Here is a 22,861-nt window from a genome sequence, read left to right as displayed (position 1 = left end):
TGGGTAAAGACTGCAATCTTCTGGCAGGATGGCCCCTGTGCATTTCTAAGGTCTCGTGGCAAACAGAGAGCACAGCTGGGAGGGCTGGAATCCCCAGTCAGCATCAACAAAAGCCCTTATGTGTCTCCAAAGACATGGCAGAGGGAGGGCCAGACCAGGGGGTGGTCCCAGTGGAAGGAGGTGGAAACAGCCTGACACCTTTTGTTCTTCATAATGAGCGAAAACTCATTGAGAAGATAATGGGAGTGAGAAGGGGACAGGGAGCAGAGAGGGAGGCAGGGCAGACCAAGCACTGGAAGGCGGGTCGGGCCTGCCACCACTGCCACTCCCGGAGCAGCTCCAGGAGAGAGGGCTAATCCCCGCCTCAGTTTGCTCGTTTGCAGTTTGGAAATTACAACCCTTACCTCACAAGGGAGGGTTGTTATTAAGACTTGAAGGCACTCTGTCCATTAGAAAGAGGAGTAAAATGTTACTTGCTATTGATTAATGGTCAAAGACCAACAGCTGGAGGTAGCAATGCCAGAGAAGGCTTGTGGCCATTTAGTTCTTATTGAAAAATTAATAAACTCTCCATATTTAAATAGTAAGAGGGTGAATTCGGGTCCCAAGTGCCTTATTCACAAGTGAAGGACATTGAACCCTGGGGGCTTTTGAACATTCGTATCTGTCCAATTCACCCATTTATTTCATTGTATAAATCTGGAAAAGCCCAAATGTCACGTTTTCTCTGGGCTAATAACTCCATGAGCAGAAAGATGTGCTCCTTTTAAATGAACATGAACTGACAGTTCACATACAGACTCTGCCGCAACCTCGTTAATTGTGCCCAGTGACAGTGTTCATATCTATCCAAGACTGAGAAGCATGAACTCAGACTCAGACTGGATACATCCACCTGGGCTTGAAGGGCAACCCCCAGCAGCGAGACTGGAAGCTTCCAGTGCTCATGGTCAGTAGGAATGGAAATGCTCATGGAATCTGGGTACCGGAAGCAGTTTGAGGGAAGTTAGTCTGGAAAAACGTGATTCTATACTGTGCAACCTCATCTGCAAGCTTGACACGACCTGGTGGAGACCTGCGCCTTTGTAGGCCCAGCTGGAACCTTGCAAAGAGCACTTAATATCAGGGGATCAGCACATTTTTAAAGGGGGCTTATGATGATATAAGGAATTCTGTTCACAAATACCCAAAAGATGAACCCATGGGGTCATCAAGTGAGAGACTGCAAGAGGCAGAGAAAAGCAGCTGACACGTTCCCACTTGAGCGGGGCTTGGCTGTTCTGTTGGAAGTCAAAGCTGGCACTGACGGTCATAGGATTCTGAACAGCTTAAAGGGGACTTGAGGGGACCACCCAGCCATTTGAGGTCAACCTTCAAAGAGACATGCTTCCCTATATGGGCTCAAGCACTGACACATACCCCCACAGCAGCTTGGGGCTGCCGACTGAGCTATTTTTAAAAGCCCCAATGGCGGACCATCATCACCTACTATGGAGTGACTCTCACACCTTAACCTGGGTCCCTCTGGTGAAGTTCAAAATGTCTTACTTCTCCACAGAAGGAACTGACAGATGAACCAGAAAGCTGGGCTCTGCACATTACACGTGACCAAGAAGAGAACACGCTTTGAAGATGAAACTAAATTCTGCAGAACTATAGTGAACCCCGAAAATCACTGGCCTCTCCTTTTCCTTCTCATTTTTAGTTGTTCCTTCCTCAAATGTTGACTCATTTTTTTGTTGCGCAAAGATCTCCAAGTGGGCAGGAACCTTTCCTATTCTTGGGCAATGTGTTACAAAGGGTGAGGTCTGCTAGTGAACTGGCTTCGGTTTTTACTTTTGTGCATTTATCCCATAAAACACCATCACCTCAGGTTTGTAAGAGCCTTATTTTTTAATTTGGCTATTTGATTCATAGCTGAATACAACTCAATTATGTTTTCTAAATGCTTTTTGGGTCTTTCCCCAAGTAGCTTACTTTAAAGAATCATGAGACGAACCTCGACTGCGTCTTAGATTATGGACACTCTCCATAGAACGATGTGTACTGATACCATGAGGTGTGTGATCTTTGAGGCTAACCAAAAACCCACTCCAGGGGTTTTCTGTTATGTGAAACAGAGCTGTGAAAAAAATACCTAAGTAGAAAAAGCCAGGAAATCATTAAGTTTCAAGAGTTCTTCGGTCAGCCGAAACCGGTTTGGCTCAGTGGATAGAGCATCGGTCTGCGGACTGAAAGGTCCCAGGTTCGATTCCGGTCAAGGGCATGTACATTGGTTGCGGGCACATCCCCGGTAGGGGGTGTGCAGGAGGCAGCTGGTCGATGTTTCTCTCTCATCGATGTTTCTAGCTCTCTATCCCTCTCCCTTCCTCTCTGTAAAAAATCAATAAAAAAATAAAAAAAAAAGAGTTCTTTGGTCAGAGTGCCGTGTTTCATATTATTCAAATACCATCTTCGTGACACCTCGAGTTTGATCTCCACAGGACTGGCCGGACAGTAACACCCCGTTTATTTTTGGATGCGTCATGAATTCTGCCTCATTATGGTGTTCTATAAATAGACACACTCCATACCCCAACTCAGATCTGACACCTCTTAGGTGACATATGAATACCCTTTGCAGGTTTTCAAAATGTCGGCTCGATAAACCTTTGAACTTTTGTAGGTTTCTGTAGAGAATTTTATAGAATAAACAGTGGCAGATCAGCGCAGAAAGCAAGGACACTCATTGCGGAGCAATGGGTGCCGTCCATGCTGGATTTCAGGTGAACGCTTTCCAGGCCAAGGAGTCAGACTCGCTGGGGTTGAAATCTGTATTTTGCAACTTACAGGCTATGAGGCCTTGGGCAAGTGGCTTCACTGCTCTGAGCTTTAGCTCCCTTTAGCAGGAGAAATGAAGACAGTGCCTGACTGTGCAATTACTGACCGGATCAGACAAAATAACACATTCAATGCAGACCGTAATGCTTCTGAAACACGGCAGGCCCTCTGCAAGGGTTGACTTGCAAAAGGAAGACTGGATCAAGAGAAATAAAGATGAACACACCAAAATCTAAGGTATTTTTAAGAAATATAAATACGGCAAAAAGAAAAACTCAGGTGACTCCGTGTCCGTTTAAGCAACAACAAGTTCACCAACGGCCATGCCACTGCAGACGGTGTAAAGTGGATGGCACCGCAGGCCGCCGGGCCGAGCTCTCCTTTACCCGCCGGGACTGTTTCCGGCCCCCTGCACAGCTTGGTGCTGCCCCGGGGCACACTGGCACCGAGGAGCTCGGCTGGATCAGCTGTACTTTAAACATGTTCCTTTACAAAAAGGAACAAGCCAGCACTATTCTCAGGAAGAAAAAAAGAAGACAAGATTTTTCCTAGAAGTAAACTCAGCAAGTTGACTGCTCCCTGCCCCCGTTTACACGGGCCTCATTATTCCCGGTGTCCGTCCAAGGCAGTGTTTTGTGCCTCTCTAGACCCAGGCCACACTGGCCCATGCAGAGGGTGGCAAATGCTCAAGGGTGGCAAAAAGTGCCACGTGCTTGGCACTCCCAGTGAGCTCCCGGCTCTTTCTTTCTTTTTTTTTAAAAAAATGTTTTTTATTGATTTCAGAGAGGGAGATTGAGATATATAAACACTGATGAGAGAGAAACATCGATCGGCTGCCTACTGGGGATTGAACCTTGACCAGGAATTGAAGTGGCAACCTCCTGGTGCACAGGATGATGCCCAACTGAGCCACACCGGCTGGGCTCAGCTTTTTATTTCTTTATATGACCAAAGACAGCTGCATCCTGAGTCACTAGGCTCTCAACAATGACAGGTAAATTAAACATGTCCATGTGCATTTTAAAGTAGTTCGAAAAAAATCTTGAAATCTGCAAAGGCTATGACGTGATTTACCAGCCTTGATTAGAAAATAATGTTGGGTATCGAGTACCCTGAAGGTCGAGTCCAGCTGTATCCACTGGAGAAGAGAAATACCGCATGCCAATGTCACTAATACCTGTGACTGCTCTTCTTAGCCCCATTTTACAGATTAGAAAACAGGTTTGGAGGGGTAAGGCCATTTGCCAAGGTTAGAGAGCTAGGAGCCAGAATTCAAACGGGGACACCAATCTCAAGGCTCTCTTCTAACCTCTGACAAGTTCATTCCCTAAGTCTCCTGGGACGGGGCACCCCCTTTTCTCTGAGCGCGGGAAGTGTCCCTGCCTGAGGCTGGTGCCGGACTGTGCTGCTCACCTTGGCCAGCCTCGCTCGCTTGATGAGGTCGTTGAGCTTGCGCACCGCTGCCTTCTGGGGGAGGCTCTGGATGTCTCTGAAGAGGTCCTGGGCCTCGGCCTCGAAGAGCCGGCGGTTGTCAGTGTTCTGCAGGGGCTGCGCCCAGAAGGAGCCGATGTAGACGCGCAGCACCTCGGGCGTGTTGATGACTTTGCCCAGGGACCACATGAGGGCGCCGTACACGCGCATCAGCTGCTGCGTGTCCACCTGGTCGGCCTTGTTCAGCACCACGCGGATCTTGTCGTCCTGGCCCCGGAAGGCCTTGATGGCCTCCGAGAACTCGTCCGAGATGTCCAGTTTGTGGGCGTCAAAGAGCAAGATGATCCTGTCGACCCGCTCGGCGAACCACTGCAGGACCTGGCAGAAGTCGTACCCTGGGTGGAGGGAGGGGCACGTCAGTACAGCCACTGCTGCGTGTGGGGGACACATGTAACGAGAGTCTGGGGATCACTGTCCTCCCGCAGTGGCCAGGGAGAGGACCCGTCTCCAAGCTGGAGGCAGAGGCAGTGGAGGCCTCCACCTGAAAATCACTTCAAATGGGGCCCCCTGGATGGGGTGCATCTCGTTAACCCCGGTGCTCCCAGGAGCCCTTCCGTGGGAAGAAACAGGGATTAGAAAGGGGCTCACAGTCACACTGGGCACTGCTTACTCCCACAGATGAAATTTCAGCGAGTCCTCACAAGTCTCCCATTTCCCCTAGCGCGGTCTTTGGATCAATGGAAAAGATGATCAATGGCTCTATAAAACCGCAGGCCCTGGGTCAAAAACTCCTCCTTCTCTCAGCTTCCCACTTTCTGACAGTACCAGAGATGGAGAAGAAAGAAAACCTGTTGGCCTCCTGGAGACCCACTGGGTATTCAGTAAGCACAACAAGAGAGGAATTGCCTTTTCTTGACCCAAGTTTTTAAGAGTGTTAAGGAGGTCAAAGGTTGGGGTGGCTGAAACTGTGACCAATATTTATCATTTGGACTATTTATATCTTAAGGATGTTGTAAATATTAAAAAAAAATTATGTCTCACAGCCATTCTATGAAATGGTCTTCTGCCAATTGCTTTTTTAAAGCGGCGAGGCCCACCACAAGCTCTGTTTAGTTTGCTTTGGCCACGAACCAACACACTTCACATCATGCAGCTACAGCAACACTCCTCGCAGCCTGTGGTCAGGCTTTCAGGATTTCCCCAGGGAGCAGAGTCCCCCCAAAAAAGCTAATAAGAGGAGGTTTATTTTTAATCTCAATCTGATTAGCTTCAGAATCAGAGTCTCAGTGCAGCCAATCAGGGCCTGGATGGCATCTTTCTTGACTCCTACTGGAGAGCTTGTGTCTCTTGTTTTAGATTTTGAAAACTTCCGAATGCAAACAAGTCTAGAGAATCATAAATAAGTCTAGTTTATTTATATAACAAAATACCATACAGCACTGAGGATGAACTAGATTTTTACTTGTCAACACAGGCCAATCTCCAAAAAAATTGGTGAGTTAAAAACAAAAAAATCAGTTTCAAAAGGATATGTACAACAGTCTGATAACCTTCAGGTAAAACGCAAAAACAGAACCAAGAAATACTCAATTGCCTATGGATGCATACTGCAGCAGAAATACAAAAATGTTAACACCCATTTTGGGACATTGGGGGTGAGGGATCTAAGACGGATGAGAAAGTGTCTAGAGGACAATGATCTATTTGGCAGAAATAAAGGAGTCCATGCACTAAACTTCCCATGAAATTTGCAGAGCAGGTGTAAGGGGAGTAGTTGAACGAGCAAACTGATTCAGACACATTTCTAATGTAGAACCAAAGAGCTCAGCAATGCTGGGGCCGCCTGTGCACCCGTCCGCAGGCCTCAACCTCCTCCCGGAGGAAACGGCTGCCCGAAGGCGGCGTTTACCATCAGCCCGTCTGTGTGCTCCCGGGGCAGGAGGTTCGCTTCTCTGTCCTGCCTCACTCCTGGTTCCCAGGGGACGGCGAGGACAAACGCAGTCCTCAGACTGTGGGCCCACGTGTACTGTCATTGCTGCCAGCAGCCAGGGTAGAACAGAGGAAAATAAAAAACCCTATCGAACGGGTCACACAGCAGCATGTAAAGATTCGGAGTCAAGCTCTCACTCTGAGTTCTTTCCCTGTGAGGCCGGAACAAACTGTCTCCCGAGATAAGAGTAAGTGGTTCTGTCACTGGGGACTGGCTTGTGGGCCAGAGCGCCGCAGGTCCTGGTGGTGGGCCGGCGGATGAAGGGGGGCGCTGTGCCTGGGAGCTGGGAAGGCAGCTTGGACCCGCCCACCAGGAGAACCTGCCTGTGAACCTGCTTTTCCAGTAGTGATGACTGGCCTCTCTCTGACCCCAAACCTTTCTCACTTGGTCTCCTTTGTGACCAAAATCAGGTAACTGGAGGTTCAGAGACAGGTCAGAGAATATCTGTGTTGGGTGCTCAACGTGCATTTTTCTGAACGCCCTTTCTGCCGTGGTTGGGAGGCTCGTGGGCCACAGCAGCTGCAGGTGTGGCACACAGGCCCCTGCCTCATTAGAGCAGGTCAGGGCACAGGTGGTCTAGAATCAGATAATCGTCACCTCCCACCACGGCCAATCACTGAATCTTGAGGGAATGATGCAGACACAGGGAGAAGGGAGAATGAGACTTCAATCATAGTGGTGGTGGCTTCCTAAGCTAGCTTTTGAGCCATGTTCTCCAACCTTCTCATTCATTCTGTGAACATCCTGATCTTTTAGAAAATTCATTTCCTGCTTAAGTTAGCCAGAATCAGCTTCTTTGGTGTGCTACCAAGGGCCGTGACTGGTAAATAATCACCCCACCCCCCGCCAGCCCCAATCCGACAATTTCTGACTTCTGCCTGCTTCTTACAATCAGTACCGAAGGAGACTTGCCACGCCCATAACTGTCACCACAGGTGCACACGCAAGGTCAGCCAAGCAGACAGCATCGCTTCCTCCGAGGGCCACCTGGCTGGAGGGGTTGGCCCTGATGGCAACACATGTGTTTAAGCTTTAACTTAAATTTGGGTTCCTGATTGTTACTTTCAATGTTTTTTTAAAGAACACTTTATTCCAATGCTTTGGTGCAATAAAAAGTTACAGGGCACCGAACTGTCAGATGTATGTTTATTGTAAGTGAACCATTACTCATCTCTGGAGGAATGGCTGCACGTACACATTCTCTTGTTTTAAGATAACAATGAGAGCTTAACAAGGTTAGAGTATACAGGTAGGTAGATAGGTGTTTGTCACTGAGCAGGTGCAAAAGGATCATTTGTCAGACATCAGGCGTCACAATCTAAGGTAAAGAAATCAGTGTTTCAGAAGAAACCAGAATTATCAAAGCTGAGAAAGGCTGGTTTACTCAATCCCCCACCCCAGTTTTTATTATTATTTATTGGCGTTAAGTACATTCATGTGGTTGTGCAACCACCACTACCATCTACCCCTAGAGCTCTTTTCATCTTCCCAAACTGGAACTCTGTGCAGCATTGTCTTTCTGTGACTGGCTTCCTTCACTTTAACATAATGTCCTCAAGGTGCATCCATGTTGTAGCATGTGTCAGAATTTCCTTCCTTTTTAAGGCTGAACAGTTCTGCTCAATTCTTTTATCTTCACAATATAAGATGGGCACCGAATCCCTATCTACCAAAAAGTTCTGGCTGATTTTTAAGAAATGATTTAATGTATGATGTTTAGTCTGCCTGAATAAAGGCAGAAGGAAAACAGTGACCTAGAGACCACTGATTCTCAAATGTGGCCTTGCACCAGAATCAAGAGGCCTGCTGAAACGTGGACTCCCAGCAACTCCCAGAAACACAGACTCCAAATCCCTGTGTTTGGGTTCGGTGACCTGCATTTTGTAAGCTCCCCAGCTGAGCTGGATGCCTGGTACAGTTTGAGAACCACTGCCTTGGACTGAATACTAAGGCATGGATTGCAGATATGTCTATGTTATTGTTGGTCGGCAAAACAAAACACATTTAAAGTAGTTTCTTTTTATTATTAAAAGTTACCAATAGATGGTTAGATGGTGCATCATGGAGTTGAGGAAACACAGACTTTGAATCTGTTTATTTGAAGATGGATTTTAAAATTCATGCGAGCTCCACTATTACTGCTCATGCTGGGCCTTGGCCCTGGCAAGCCCTTCCCCTCTGGTTTAGGATCTAGAAATCTAGCCTAAATCTTCCTCATTCTTCAAAACACGTGGGTGAGCCTTGATTAAGCTATATGCTACTTAACTTCTTTAAGCCCCCATTTTCTCATCTGTAAAATCAGGTTAGTGAGTGATTTCATGAGAAAATGCCTTTAATGTGTCAATATAGTGTTGAGAGGTAGTAACCTTTCAATCGGTATGAGCTCGTACTATTGTTTCTGCTCCCTCCTCGGCTGCAGGTGGACTCAACTGCTCCCTCTTCTGACCTCCCGGAGCCCTTTGCTACGCTCCTATCACACCCCCTTACAGAGTGTTATCATTGGATGGATGGATGGGGCTCTCTTATTAGACCATAAATTCTTTAACTGCAGGGACATGTCTTCCTCATGGTTGCACAAGACAGTGGTTCTCAGTGTGGGCTTCGGACTCAGGCTGCCTGGGACCTAATCCTGGCTCCATTACTCACTAGTTCTGAGACGTGGGCAAGTTACTTAACCGCTCTGTGCCTCTTTTCCTCATCGGGAAAATGGAGCTAATAATAGTATCCACATACCTCATGGGGCTGTGGAGCTAACATATGTGGAAGCATTTAGAATCATCGTGGCACCTAGAAAGCTCTCCCAAATGTTATCTACTGGTTATTTTTAAAATCTTTGTGTCCAGTGCCTGGTCCATGGTGGGAGGTGCAATAAATGTTTGTTGAAGGGTGTCTAGCTTGGCAAAGTATAGTCGGCCACCATGGGGAGAAACAAAATTAATTAGCGTAAAGGTGACAGTGCCACGAAGCATGAGCCAAGCGAGGGGACCGGTGCTCAGAAAATAGCGAGTAGAGGACACAGCCTGCGCAGAGAGCCGCTCATGCTTTGTAAACAGAGCTCGTGGCCTTTCTTTTCCTGCTTGTGAAACGGATGAGTTCTACCAGTTGGTTTTAAAGACCCCAGGTTACACCTAAAAGAAATCCATGGTTCTATCGCAGATACTTCCTGGCGTAAGAAAGTCCAGTGTATGAGCACGCTGGCTGGGATAACGCAGGGCGTACGCTGTCCTCAGTCAGGGGAGAGTAGTGGGTTTTCCCAAAGATTCTGTTACAGAAGGTGGCCAGGTCCCATTCAACATGAAGCAGGTCTGTGACAGGACCGCCACGTAAAAGTGGGTTGAAAGCCAGGGGTCCTCAGACTGAACGTGGCCCCCGCTGCTGCTCTGTTTGGCTACACAGTGTCTGCATTTTGAGTTGACGGTCTTTGGTGCAGACATGCGCTGTCCACCCGGTGCCCACTTCTGAGTGAGCACACCACGGCTCCGACTCGGCCTCGGAGACCAGGCTGTGCCCTCTGAGAAGCCACCCTAGCTCTCCTGGGCTTTTGTGGGGTCTCGCAGCACCCAGAGAACGGTATTGTGTTAGTTCTCGGCGTCTCCCTGGCTGGGCCTGGAACGGCTGGGGGCGGGGCCCCTTCCTACCTGCTCTCTCAGCATCTAACAGTGCTCACCAAGAGCGGGTCTCAGCAAACGCTTCTGAGGACTGAATGTTTTCTGTGGAAGTGCATTACACATTGCCTGATTTGGCTTGAAACAATTTTTTGGCACACATCTCTCCAGAAGTTGGAAATACATCTTGGAATTTAACAAAACATGTTAGATACAAAAGTAAAGAATGGATTAATTAATAATTACCAAGTGCCTAGGATGTGGCTGAAACTGTTGCTGAGGAACATACAGCTATAAAAAGGAGACTGCTAGCTTTACCCATAATAGCCCTCAAATGCAAACAATCCAAATGTCCCGAACAGGTAAACAGATAAACTGTGGTACATCTACACAGTGGAATTAAAGCGATAGATAAGCTGACACATGCAACTCGGGTGGATCTCAGAAACATCATGCTGAGTGAGAGAAGCCAGACACTAAAGAGTACACACTGTGTGAGTCCATTTAATCTAAATCCCGGAACAGGCAGAGCTAAGCTACAGTGACCGGGAACAGATCAGCAGTTGCCTGTGGCTGAGGGTGGGGCTGGGACGGACTGCCAAGTGGCCTGAACAAAGAAGGAACTTCTCGGGGTGACAGAAAGTTTCTATTTCTTGATGATGATGTTGGTAACATGAGTATGCACGTTTGTCAAAACTTGAATACAATTAAAATAAGTGCATTATTATATGCTGTACTTCAATAAAATTGACGTAAAAAGTAAAAAATAAAGAAGAAATAAAGAGGAAAAGAAGGAAGGAAAGAAAGAAAGGGGAGGGAAGAAAGAAAGAACCGAAAGCTGCTAAACTGGTTTAAAGATATGCATCTCTCGAACTGCTGCAGGACCTGCAAGATGAAATCTGTTCATCAAGGGGCCATGTAGCTAATCGGGCTGATATGCAGTTGAATTTAGCTAAAGCAGGAGCCCTACACTTTAGCTGAAATCAGTCTTAATCAAAGAAATTAATGTTAAAATTTGGCTAATCCATTAGAATTTTGAGAGTCGTGTAATTTCACATGATCTGCCTTCTGGCCGTGGTGTGAAAAGAGCCTCTCTTGGTGATGGATTAGGGACAAGAAAGCTCTGAGTGTGTGTGTGTGTGTGTGTGTACATGTGTGTGTGTGTGTACAGGTGAGCATGCATGCAGGTGGTATGTATGTATGTATATAAGTACCAGTGTGTGTGGGGTATGTGTGTGTGCAGGAATCAACATAATAATAGAACTGTCTCCATGGTGCTCAATATATTTTTAAAATGTATTCATTCAATTATAGACATTTCAGTTCTATAAGACCTTCCAGTGGAACTTTTATTAGCCTGGAACAAAACAGAGATGTAATCAGTCCAATGTTTAAAAATATAATTTCTATCTTTGCAGAAAGACCCAAAAGCTCTATAGCCCTGGGAGCTGGGAAAGTGTTTGTCCTGTGGAAGATCCCGCTTGGCATTCCTGGCTCCATGTTCTGGGAACTAAGGGAGGGGGCAGGAAGGAAAGGGCCCCTTCCACCCAATCAGGGGCTTCCGTCACAGCCCCCGTGGAAACTGGTCTCCATCCCGGCCACAGGGACCCGCCAGGAAATGGCATCTGAGGTTAGACCAGTAGCCCCCCGGCCCAGGTAATATAGGGGGGGGGGGGCCTTAAGGAGGCAAATTTGGCGGGATAGTTTTAATAGAACAGAAAAAAAAAGCCTCAATTTGTTCCCAGAGCCAAGTCTCTAATTACATGAGTTTTAAACAAGAGTTGTGTCAATAAAAGGATGCAAGATAATGAAGGACAGCAGGACTGAGGCCAGGTTCTCCCTCCCATGCCCCCAGCTCCATTCTTGGGGTGGCCAGGCCACTGGCCAAGCTGGGCTCGGCCCAAGGCTCTCCTCAGACTGCTCTGCTTTGATAGGCCCTGGCTGCCCCTCTGGAGCTGGCAGCTAACATTCCAGGGTGGGCATTCACACCCCTCCCCCAACACTGACTGTGTAGATTTGTTTGGGTAACACCAGCCTCTCTCCCGAGACCCCTACGTGTCGTGTCTATCTTTGTGTCCCTCTAGCACCTAGTTGATTGTCCAGCACAGCCTGTCCCTGACCTGCAGGCGCTGAGAGAGTGCTGGAGGTGCCCCTTAATGCCTTTCTCATTCCTGCTTCTTCCTCTCCAATCCAGCCGTCAAATATTCCCACCCCTTCTTAGGGCTCAGAATCCCCAAAACTTTGAGGGTCCTGATTACTTCTAGATAAATTACTTCTAGAACCTGTTTACAGAACAAGTTCTCCATCACTAGCCCCAACCTCACCGCTCTAGCCTTTCCTCATAGCCTCTTACTAAACCCGACTACACTGGGCTCTTTGCTGTTCCCCAAAAGCATCCTGTACTTTCCTGCTTCTGCACCTTTGCACAGACTTTTCCTCTGCCTGGAATGCCCTCCCCTCTGCTCCATCTCCAATATACATATTCTTTTATTGTTGTTGTTAATGAGGATATTTTTCCCATTGATTTTGAGAGAGAGTGGAAGGAAGGGAGGGAGGGGGAGGAGAGAGGAGAGAGAGAGAGAGAGAGAGAGAGAGAGAGAGAGAGAGAGAGAGAGAGAGAGAGAGAAACATTGATGTGAGAGAGAGACTTTAATTGGTTGCCTCCTGCATGTGCCGGACCGAGGCTGGGAATCGAACCCATGACCCTTTGGTTCATGGACAGACGCTCTAACCACTGAGAACACTGGCTAGGACCAATATACGTGTTCTTTAAAAGAATATTTATTGTTGAGAGCATTACAGATGGCCCCCCATTTTCTCCCCCACTGTTCCCCTCCACCCAGTTCATGCCCCACCTCAGGCCTTCACTACCCTATTGTTTATGTCCATGGGAAATGCACATACACATATAAGCTCTTTGGTTAATCTCTTCCCACACCCTGTCCCCCGCCCCTGCCCTCCTTCCCTCTGAGATTCGTCAGTCTGTTCTATGTTTCCGATTCTATTTCATTCATCAGTTTATTTTGTTCACTAGATTCCATGCATATGTGATACTTGTCTTTCTCTGACTGGCTTATTTTGCTTAACATAATACTCTCCAGGTCCCTCCAAGCCGTCTCAAAGGGTAAGAGGTCCTTTTGTTTAAAATATGTTTTTAATAATTTCAAAGAAGGGAGAGGGAAAGAAAGATAGAAATATCAATGATGAGAGAGAATCACTGATTGGCTGCCTCCTGCACACCCCCTACTGGGGATCAAGCCCACAGCCCAGGCATGTGCCCTTGACCAGAATTGAAACTGGGACCCTTCAGTCTGCAGGCTGATGCTCTATCCAATGAGCCAAACCAGCTAGGGTGAGATCCTTTTTTTTTTTACAGCTGCATAGTATTCCACTGTATAAATGTACCACAGCTTTTTTATCCACTCATCTGCTGATGGGCACTTGAGTTGTTTCCAGATCTTGCCTATTGTAAATAATGCTGCCATAAACATAGGGATGCATATACTCTTTCTGGTTGGTGTTTCAGGATTCTTAGGATATATTCCCAGAAGTGGGATCACTGGTCAAATGGCAGTTCCATTTTTACTTTTTTGAGGAAACTCCACATTGTTTCCATAGTGGCTGCACCAGTCTGCATTCCTACCAGCAGTGAACTAGTATTCCCTTTTCTCCACATCCTAACCAGCACTTGTTTATACATATTCTTATAGCATTATAATTTTTCTTCCATAGCAGTTATACTCTACTAGTACCCCAGTGCACAGATTCATGCACATTGAAAGGAAATTAATTAGAAGGTGGCCAGCAGGGCAGGACTGGGTGAGATGGGCCAGACACGCCCTGGAGCCAACCTCCCATGGTCCCTCCCGGCCGGCCAGCACCATGGCTCAAAGGGTGTCTGCGGAGTGAGTAGGGCCCCTCCAGTAGGTGGGGTCCCTGGGCCTGGCCTGTGGGGAGTGGGCCGAAACCAGCTCTCCTACATCCCCCAAGGGGTCCCGGATTGTGAGAGGGCAGATCTCGGGTGATACACCCTGGAATTGGGCTCCCTCCTCTCTGGTTCTGGGGTGTGTCACCCGAGAACCACTGCTGCCAAGTCACCGCAGCTCGGCAGCTCCTGTGTTGAACATCTGCCCCCTGGTGGTCAGTGCACATCATAGCTACTGGTCAGAGTGTCTGCCACCTGGTGGTCATTGCACATCATAGCTACCGGTCAGCTGGTCAGACGGTTGCTTAGCCTTTTATATATAGAGACTAGAGGCCTGGTGCATGAAATTTGTGTACGGGGGGGTTGTGTCCCTCATCCCAGCCTGCACCGTCTCCAATGTGGAATCCCTCTCACAGTCCAGGACTGCTGGCTCCCAACTGCTCACCTGCCTGCCTTCCTGATTGCCCCTAACTGCTTCTGCCTGCCAGCCTGATCACCCCTAACCACTCCCCCGCCAGCCTGATTGATGCCTAACTGCTCCCCTGCCAGCCTGATTGCCCCTATCTTCCCTCACCTGCAGGCCTGGTCACCCCTAACTGCCCTCCCCTGAAGGCTTGGTCACCCCTAACTGCCCTCCCCTGCAGGCCTGGTCCCCCGCAACTGCTCTCCCCTGCAGGCCTGGGTCCCCCCCCAACTGCCCTTCCCTGCAGGCCCGGTCCCCCCCAACTTTCCTCCTCTGCCGACCTGGTCACTCCTAACTGCCCTCCCCTGCAGGCTTGATCACCCCCAACTGCCCTCCCTTGCAGGCCTGGTCCCTCCCAACTTCCCTCCCCTGCTGGCCATCTTTTGTCCACATGGGGGCAGCCATCTTGTGTGTTGGAGTGATGGTCAATTTGCATATTACTATTTTATTAGATAGGACAGAGGCCTGGTGCATGGGTGGGGGCTGGCTGGTTTTCCCTGAAGGGTGTCCTGGATCAGGGTGGGGGTTCCCTTGGGGTGTGGGGCGGCCTGGGCAAGGGGCCTGTGGTGGTTTGCAGGCCGGCCACGCCCTCCAGCGACCCAAGTGGAGGCCCTGATATCTGGAATTTATTTATCTTCTATAATTGAAACTTTGTAGCCTTGAGCGGAGGCCAGGGCCGGCCAGGGCCAGCCAGGGCGGGCGGGAAGCTTGGCTTCCTCCATCGCTGGGGGCAACCCAAGCCTCCTGCTTGCTCCAGCTCTGTGGCTGGCCGCCATCTTGGTTGGGTTAATTTGCATACTCACTCCTGATTGGCTGGTGGGTGTGGCTTGGTGTAGTGGAGTGATGGTTAATTTGCATGTTTCTCTTTTATTAGTGTAGATCAGGGGTCCTCAAACTTTTTAAACAGGGGGCCAGTTCACTGTCCCTCGGACCGTTGGAAGGCTGGACTATAGTTTAAAAAAAACTATGAACAAATTCCTATGCACACTGCACATATCTTATTTTGAAGTAAAAAAACAAAACGGCAAAAACACCCACGTGTGGCCTGCGGGCTGTAGTTTGAGGATGCCTGGTGTAGATAGTGATATATTTATTTGGTGATTACAAGACAGCAATTCTACGAGGCAGACACTCCACCTCTCATTTTGTTCACTACTGTACACCAAGTATTTACTATAAAACATAATAGGTTTTCAATAAATTTGGTTTATTCCTTGAAAACTTAAAAATAGAACTACCATTTGATCCAGCAATCCAAAAGAATTTAAATCAGGATCTTGAAGAGATATTAGCACTCTCATGTTTACTGCTGCACTACTCACAATAGCCAAGATGTGGAAACAACTAACTGTTCATTGACAGATGAATGGATAGAGAAAATGGTTGATACATACAGTGGAATATTATTCAGCCTTAAAAAAGGAAACTGCAGTATGCACAACATGGATGAAGCTGGAAGACATTATGTTAAGTGAAATAAGCCAGTCATAGAAGGACAAATACTGCATGCTTCCACTTATATAAGGGATCTAAAATAGTCAATATCAGAATCACAGAGTGGAGTGGTGGTTGCCAGGGGCCAGTGGCAGGGAAAACAGGTAGTTACTATTCAACAGGCAGAAAGTTTCAGGTAAGAAAGAGGAGTAAGTTCTAGAGATCTGTTGTACAACACAGTGCCTATCTACACTAATAAAAGAGAAAGATGCAAATTGACCGTACCATCACGACACCCACCAGGCAATCAGGAGTGAGTATGCAAATTAACCCAACAAAAATGGTGGGTTAACTTGCATATGCAGGCGCCAAGCAGCTGGGGGCGGGGCGTTCCACACCGCCCCAGCCACTCCGGGCCTCTGGGCAGCGTGGGAAGGTGGAAAGGCGGCTCCGGGCCAGAGTGAAGACAGAAAGACGGCTCCAGCAGGAGCGAAGGCGGTGCCAGCAGCCAGGGGAAGAAAGGCCCATTCTTGCATGAATCTTCATGCATCGGGCCTCTAGTAGTTAATAATACTCTATTATACACTAAAACATCTAAGAGGGTAGGGGGTAGGAGGGACTGGAATAAATTAACCAAAGAACATATATGCAGAGTCCATGGACACAGACAATAATGTGGTAAAGGACTGGGTTGGGGGTGAAGATTGGGTGGAGGGGGCAAAGTGGAAGACATGGAGGACCTCTGTAATAGGGTCAACAAAAACATTTAAGAGGGTAGATTCCCACGTTAAATGAATAAAATAAAAATAAAATAGAATAAACTTGGTTTAATGAAATGAATTGACATGAATAAGAAGTGTAACTGATTTTTTTTTTTTTTTTTAGCAAGTTTGAGGATTTAGCTACTTAAATAGTACTGTGAGTTTCTTTAAAAGGCTGTTACTAAGTATAGCAAGTACAAATTGGCTAAAAATAAACATCAAATATCTGGGATCCCTCAGGTATTAAATATATGTTTTCAAAAATAGTCACTTCAGTTAAGAATAACAGCTGCTTCAGTTAAACACGTGCAAAGAGTCCTTGTATTGTTTCCAGGCTGAGTTTACTTTGCAACTGGAAAAGGCTGTTTCTGAAAATGTTAATGGGGTTGGTGTAGAATAATAGCTAAAAATAAATACTTGCAGCAAATATTTACTGGGCCCTATCGACATTCCTACACTGCTCTGAGAGCGTGATATCAACAGGCTCTCCTGCAATCCTCACAAGAACCCCACGAGGCGAGTACTGTTATTATCCCCAGATACAGAGACCCAGAGAAGCCAAAGAGCTAACCCAAGGGCACAGCTACTTCCCAGGGGAGGCCGTATTCAAACCCAGGGACGGAGCCCAGAGCCTGTGCCGTTACCCACTGCACTGCACCATAGGTATGCCAGAATGGTGCGATTAGGGATCACGTTTATTTTCTTCTTTTTTCATCTTTTAAAAAAAGTTTTCTAAGTGTTCTACAATGACTATATACTATTTTTGTAATAAGAAAAAATAAGCATATTGTAAAAATGATTGGTCCATAGGCGACTGGGCTAACAATATTGAGAAGGAGTTCCTTTTCTTCTATGATGGTGTTTACAGTGGTTGGGGTTGGATTTCTAGTGCTTTCCAGTCTATGGTCACCTCAGAAAACAGTGAGGGTCAAGTAGCGTCTTTGCAACTACACAACCTCTGGGGGAAGAGGCAGCCCCATCAGCTGTGTGAAAATGAGTCACAGACACTCAGCTCCTCAGCCTCCCTGCCTCCTCTCTCCTCTCCAGCTGGCCCCTCTTCCTCCCAGGTGACCAGACACAGAGGGTGTAGGTGGGAAGGGGCTGATACTAAGGCCCATCTAGGAGATCAACAGGCTGCCTGGAGACGACAAACACTGTGGCCTCCGCGTCTGCACAGGCGTCCCGAGTGCATTTTGTGGAGGTTCAGTGTCTGCTCCCTCAGGGTGTTCAGCGAGCGATGGCCACCTCTGGGAGAAGGTCACTGGTTATGAATAAACCTACAGGAACAGAGTTCCCGGCCTCCCTGTGCCTGGCCTGCAGGGGTTTGGCCGTTGAACATATCACAATTGAAATAAAATCTAGGACTGAGCCTGTCCCGGGATGGGCTTGGTGTTGTGTATCCTCTATCTCCTCTCCCCACTCCTTCTCCTTTGGAATGTAGTCCAAGACCCTGCGAAATAATTTTTCTGTGCCTGTTTCCTCCTAAAATAAATAAGCCAACCCCACAGCCTGTCTTTCCTTCCTCTGGAGGATGTTGTGAAGATAAGGACGGGGCAGATGGGGCCACGTGACCCTGGAGGCCCCTCGCACCACAGACTCACACCACATCTCGGCCGGGTCAGAGAAAGGCTCCCCTTGAACATTTAGCCCGATGAACACTGCTGCCTCTGGTCACGTGACCCAGTAAAAGGGAAAATTAGCGTTCATATCTTATTTTCCATCTCAGATTAAAAATTAGGTTAAGAGGACTGAGCCCTAGAAACACACAGTAACTTACAAGGCGTTTTAGGCTCTTTGCTTGAGACAGAAGTTGGTGAAAATCTACCAAGAAAAAGCTGCAGGTCCTAGAGCCTGGCGCAGCCATTTCCCTTTGCCGGCCCTTAGCTTCTACATCTGTCTGGTGGGTCCGATGACCAGTGAGGGTGCTCTCCAGATCTCAAAGTTATATATGGTGAAAAAAGAAAGAAGAAATTATATATGGTGGTTCTAAATATTAAGCTTTTCTAAAATAAAGAGTCAAGTTCTCAAGAGAATCTGTTTAGTGTCTGTATAGATATCAACTAGCTACAGTACCAGCATAAGAATGCAAAACCGTTTAAGTGGCTACAGGAATACTCAATGACTAAATCTAAATGACAAAGGAGCAAGTTTCATTTTGTCATTTTATCATAGTCATTGCACTGGACTCATGTCCTGTGACATTTTGGGCTGGTTTGAAGGTCCTTCATGTTTCCATAGGGATAGTTAGTTGCCCTGAATTTTAACTTACTTGTCACTCAATTCTAAACAACTCTATGCTGAAAGAAATGACCTGACGAAAAGTCATAGAATTTGAGACTTTCAAGGATGCTTAAGAGGTCATTACATTCAACCTTCTATTATTATAACTAGTCGGATCCAGGAATCAAGTGTAATGCACAGGGAAACGGCCCATTCCTCATTTTCAAGTGGGCTTTGTGTACCTCGGGCAAGAAAGTCTGAGACAATACGTCTATAAATCAGACAGTCAGTCTGTACTTGCATTGGGTTTTCTTGGGGCAAAATGCCAATAGTATACAGACTCCACCCAAGCGTGATGAGGCCAAATATTTACAAACAAGGCTTCAATCTTGTCATTTTGTAGTTCAGAAGGGCAAAAAGATAATGTTTCTTCGAGCCACAATTTTCTAGAGAGAACTGTTAAACCAAGAGGATGACAACTTTGGGATCAACAGCCTGTAAGGGCTTGTAAGCACCTTCTGACCTTGGACGCCCTGCCCTGCCCTGTTCCTCCTTTTAAACTTTCCCAGAGTTGCATGAGTGTTCTGTGAGCATTTGGAAAATAGCCAGTCATGAAGTCCAGCTCCAGCAACGGATTTATCAGCTAACTCGCTCCTAAAGCCAAACTATTACTCAGAGAGAGTTATTTCTGGGTTTATGTCACAGAAGGAAAGACAGATCAAGTCAGTGGGGACCATGTGAGTCCACACTGGGTTCCTGGAGAGGCCAAGCATCCCTGGGTCCGGGTGAGACCATGTGTCCCTGGATCCGGGTGAGGCCTCGTGCACCTAAGGCCCGGGTGAGCCCAAGAGGCCCTGGGTCTGGGAGAGGCCAAGCGTCCCTGGGTCCGGGTGAGACCATGCGTCCCTGGATCCGGATGAGGCCTCGTGCACCTAGGCCCGGGTGAGGCCAAGTGCCCCTGGGTCTGGGAGAGGCCAAGTGTTCCTGGGTCCGGGTGAGACCATGTGTCCCTGGATCCGGATGAGGCCTCGTGCACCTAGGCCCGGGTGAGGCCACGTGCCCCTGGGTCTGGGAGAGGCCAAGCGTCCCTAGGTCCGGGTGAGACCATGTGTCCCTGGATCCGGGTGAGGCCTCGTGCACCTAGGCCCGGGTGAAGCCATGCCCCTGGGTCCGGCCGAGACCAAACCAGAGGGAGTCGGACCTCCGTTACCACCATTTGTCCACCATCCAGAGCTGAGGGGTCAGTGCTGACATGTACACATAAGGAACTGGTGGACATTGAAATTGGGTCTCAAAAGAACTGTTGGTCCAGGGGGAAGCTCACTACAGACTGATTCATTTGCCTGTCAGCATAACTATTATTGCTCGTCTCACATTCAGTTCTTATAAGTATATATCTAGTGACATATGATCTCGCTCGTCTAGGGGAAATGATGAACAACATAGACTGAGGAACGGGAACAGAACCAGAAGCAAGGAGGCATCGATCGGACTATCGGGCCTCAGAGGGAGGATAGGGGAGGGTAGGGGGAGGGTGGGGGGAGGGGGAGAGTTCAACCAAAGGACCTGTATGCATGCATATAAGCCTATCCAACGGTTAAGTTCAACAGGGGATTGGGGCATGCGTGGGGAGAGGGGTGGGATGGGAATGGGGGGATGAGGACAAATATGTGACACCTTAATCAATAAAGTAATTTAAAAAAAAAAAAAAAAAAAAAAAAGAAATGAGTCACTTCTTTTACTAAGTAAAAGTCCATGCAGTTACCAATAGTACCTCCAGAAAGGAAACACTTTGAAAAGATTTGTCAATATGAAAAGATGCTCCACCACACTAATAACGAGAAAAGAAAATTAGAATTATAATGAGATGGCATTCACCTATCAGATAAAGCAATCACAAAGCAAGATAAAGAAAAAAAAAATAATTGGCAATGCCCTGCGTGGGGAGGGTGTGCGGGATCAGGCACTTCTGCCTTATTGGTGGGATGTAAATAGTCACATCTTCTGGAGCGGGCATTTGGCATCAGCTACACAGTAAAAAGACCACAGTTCCTTCTGATTCAGCAATCCCTCTACTAGGAGTGAATCTTGTAATTACATCTGCACATTACTGTGCTGTTTGTCACAGCAAAAGATTAGAAACAGCCAGAGTGTCATCCATCCAAGGATACCAGCTATTAATGTTGGCACATCTTATCAGATGGAATAAGAAGGAAGTAGCTCTAAAGTCCTGACATGGACGTGCCCCAAGAGTTCCTGCTAAGTGGGGAAATCTTGGTGCCGAGCAGTGTGCAGAGGATCCCACTCCGGGAGGAAGCCTGAGAGACTGCCAATGGGTTTGCCCTGGGAGAGGAGTGGGGTGTGGGTGGGACAGACGCTCTTCACTAACATTCTGTAAGTTGACTTTTTCGTCCCAAGCGTGAGGCAGTGGTCCTGAAGAGCACTTGGGAAAGGAGAAGTGCTGAATCAGTGGTCTGACTTATGCTTTGCATCGTGATGTGGATTCAGGCAGGAGGTGGTTTTGAGAAAGAGACTAAAAGAATCCAGGCGATTTAGAGGCTTCTTGAGGAAACTAGGTCACGGCACACCTGAGAAACATCTCCAGATACGAGAAAGAGGGTGTTGGCAAGAAGGATTGGAAACATGATGAGAGCTGGGGCCCTGGGCCACAGGAGGACACCCCCTTGGGCTATTCTCTTCAGCCGCCTGCATCTCTTGGCATTCTTTCCACAGCTCTGCTGTCCAGGCCAAAATTTTCCTTTATCTCCCTCCCTCCTTTTCTGGGTCCCTGGAAGAGCCAAGTCCTTTTCTGTCTGCGTCTCAGGACTTGACCACCATCTGCTCTCCCTGGGGAAACTCAGATACTTGGCTGAGCCAACCCTTCGATCCTGGTCAGTCTATGCTGGGACCATCCCCGTTCCATGACCTGAGCAAAGACCTCCCTCACCACCAGTTATTCAACAGGACTCTATGCTCAATGGTTTGCACACATTGTTTCACTTTCTCTTCAAACAACCCTGCAAGGGTCCCACAGTGAAGTGGAGGTGCCAGGATTTGAGCTCAGGTCAGCCTTCTCCAGGGACCACAGTAAAAAGAGGAATCTGGGGTAGCACTGGGCCTGCCCCCTCTGCTTCCATGGAAAACCCAGATGCCCTGAAAGCACCCCTATTTTCAGTGTGTTTCCACATCCACCTGGGGAAGATGCCTACCTGCGGGACACCAGTGCAGGAAACCCGACTTCCATCCACACTGCGGGTCCTCTCACTCGGTGTGCTTCCCGGCTCAGGTCTACGGAGCACTTAGGTATTGACACAGATTCCTCAGCTTCTCATAAGATCCAACCCTGTGAGGGAAAGTACTTTCTCCCCATTTTACAGAGGAGAAAACCGAGGCTCACAGAGGTGGAGTAATTTGCCCAGGTCTTCCAGCTGGTGGGTGGGAGAGCCAGGGAAATGGAAAAATGTCTCAGGCCAGTGTTTCTTGGCACGATACTGCCCCTCTCCGGCCCAGAGAAGTTCACTGCCCCATGGATTAGGGAAAGAGGGCTTTGCCATGTAACAAGAGGGATGGAGGCTGTGTAACAATGTCCCCATTACAGCAGTGAAGTTATTAAATATTTGAAAACGTAAATGACAAATCTTTAAGAAATTCATTCTTTATTTTTCTTTAGGGGTTGCTAAACATCTTACTTTCCAAAGGTCTAGAAGGGTTTCGGGGTGCTCCTACATCGAGGGAAGGCACAGGCAAACACAAATCAAGATAAAGAAAAAAATAATTGGCAATGCCCTGCATGGAGAGGGTGTGTGGGATCAGGCACTTCTGCAGCATCAGGCCAGACTGGCATATGCCCAGGAGGCTAATGCAATAGTAGTTACCTGGTCACCTGCAGGGTAGTAACCCTACTCCCTTTACTCGGGAGGATGTTGGTTAGTCACACAGCCCAGCCCAGTGCTGGGCTGCCCCTCACCCCATCCAGAGACACCCCCTCTTTCACTTATATCTTCTGTCCTGTCATCTGAGGGCAGCATTCACACTGAAGTGGAGATGTGGGACACAGCTCAAGCCCATTTTGATGGGTTTTCCAAGTTTGTGATCATGTTTTCTTTCACTTGGCTTGAGGTGGCAGAGTACATAGGAGCAGGTAGGCTCAGTGCTACCCCAGATTCCTCAAAGCGGGGACCTCCTGCATCAGGACCCCTGACAGCCAACTTT

At 47.8% G+C, this 22,861-nt stretch overlaps 1 protein-coding gene across 1 annotated transcript in view; it reads right to left on the bottom strand.

Moving 5' to 3' along the window:
- The window catches only part of EHD4 (EH domain containing 4), an 83,244-nt gene that overhangs the window by 16,497 nt on the left and 43,886 nt on the right, over positions 1 to 22,861 (bottom strand). Inside the window, exon 4 of the mRNA XM_008143034.3 lies at positions 4,234 to 4,646. Within this exon, the coding sequence (XP_008141256.2) occupies positions 4,234 to 4,646 (413 nt within the window). The remainder of the gene's footprint in view (positions 1 to 4,233; positions 4,647 to 22,861) is intronic.

The sequence above is a fragment of the Eptesicus fuscus genome, chromosome 5 (genome assembly GCF_027574615.1).
Source record: "Eptesicus fuscus isolate TK198812 chromosome 5, DD_ASM_mEF_20220401, whole genome shotgun sequence".
Taxonomy (NCBI): Eukaryota; Metazoa; Chordata; class Mammalia; order Chiroptera; family Vespertilionidae; genus Eptesicus; species Eptesicus fuscus.
This window is presented reverse-complemented; position numbering and strand designations above follow the sequence as displayed.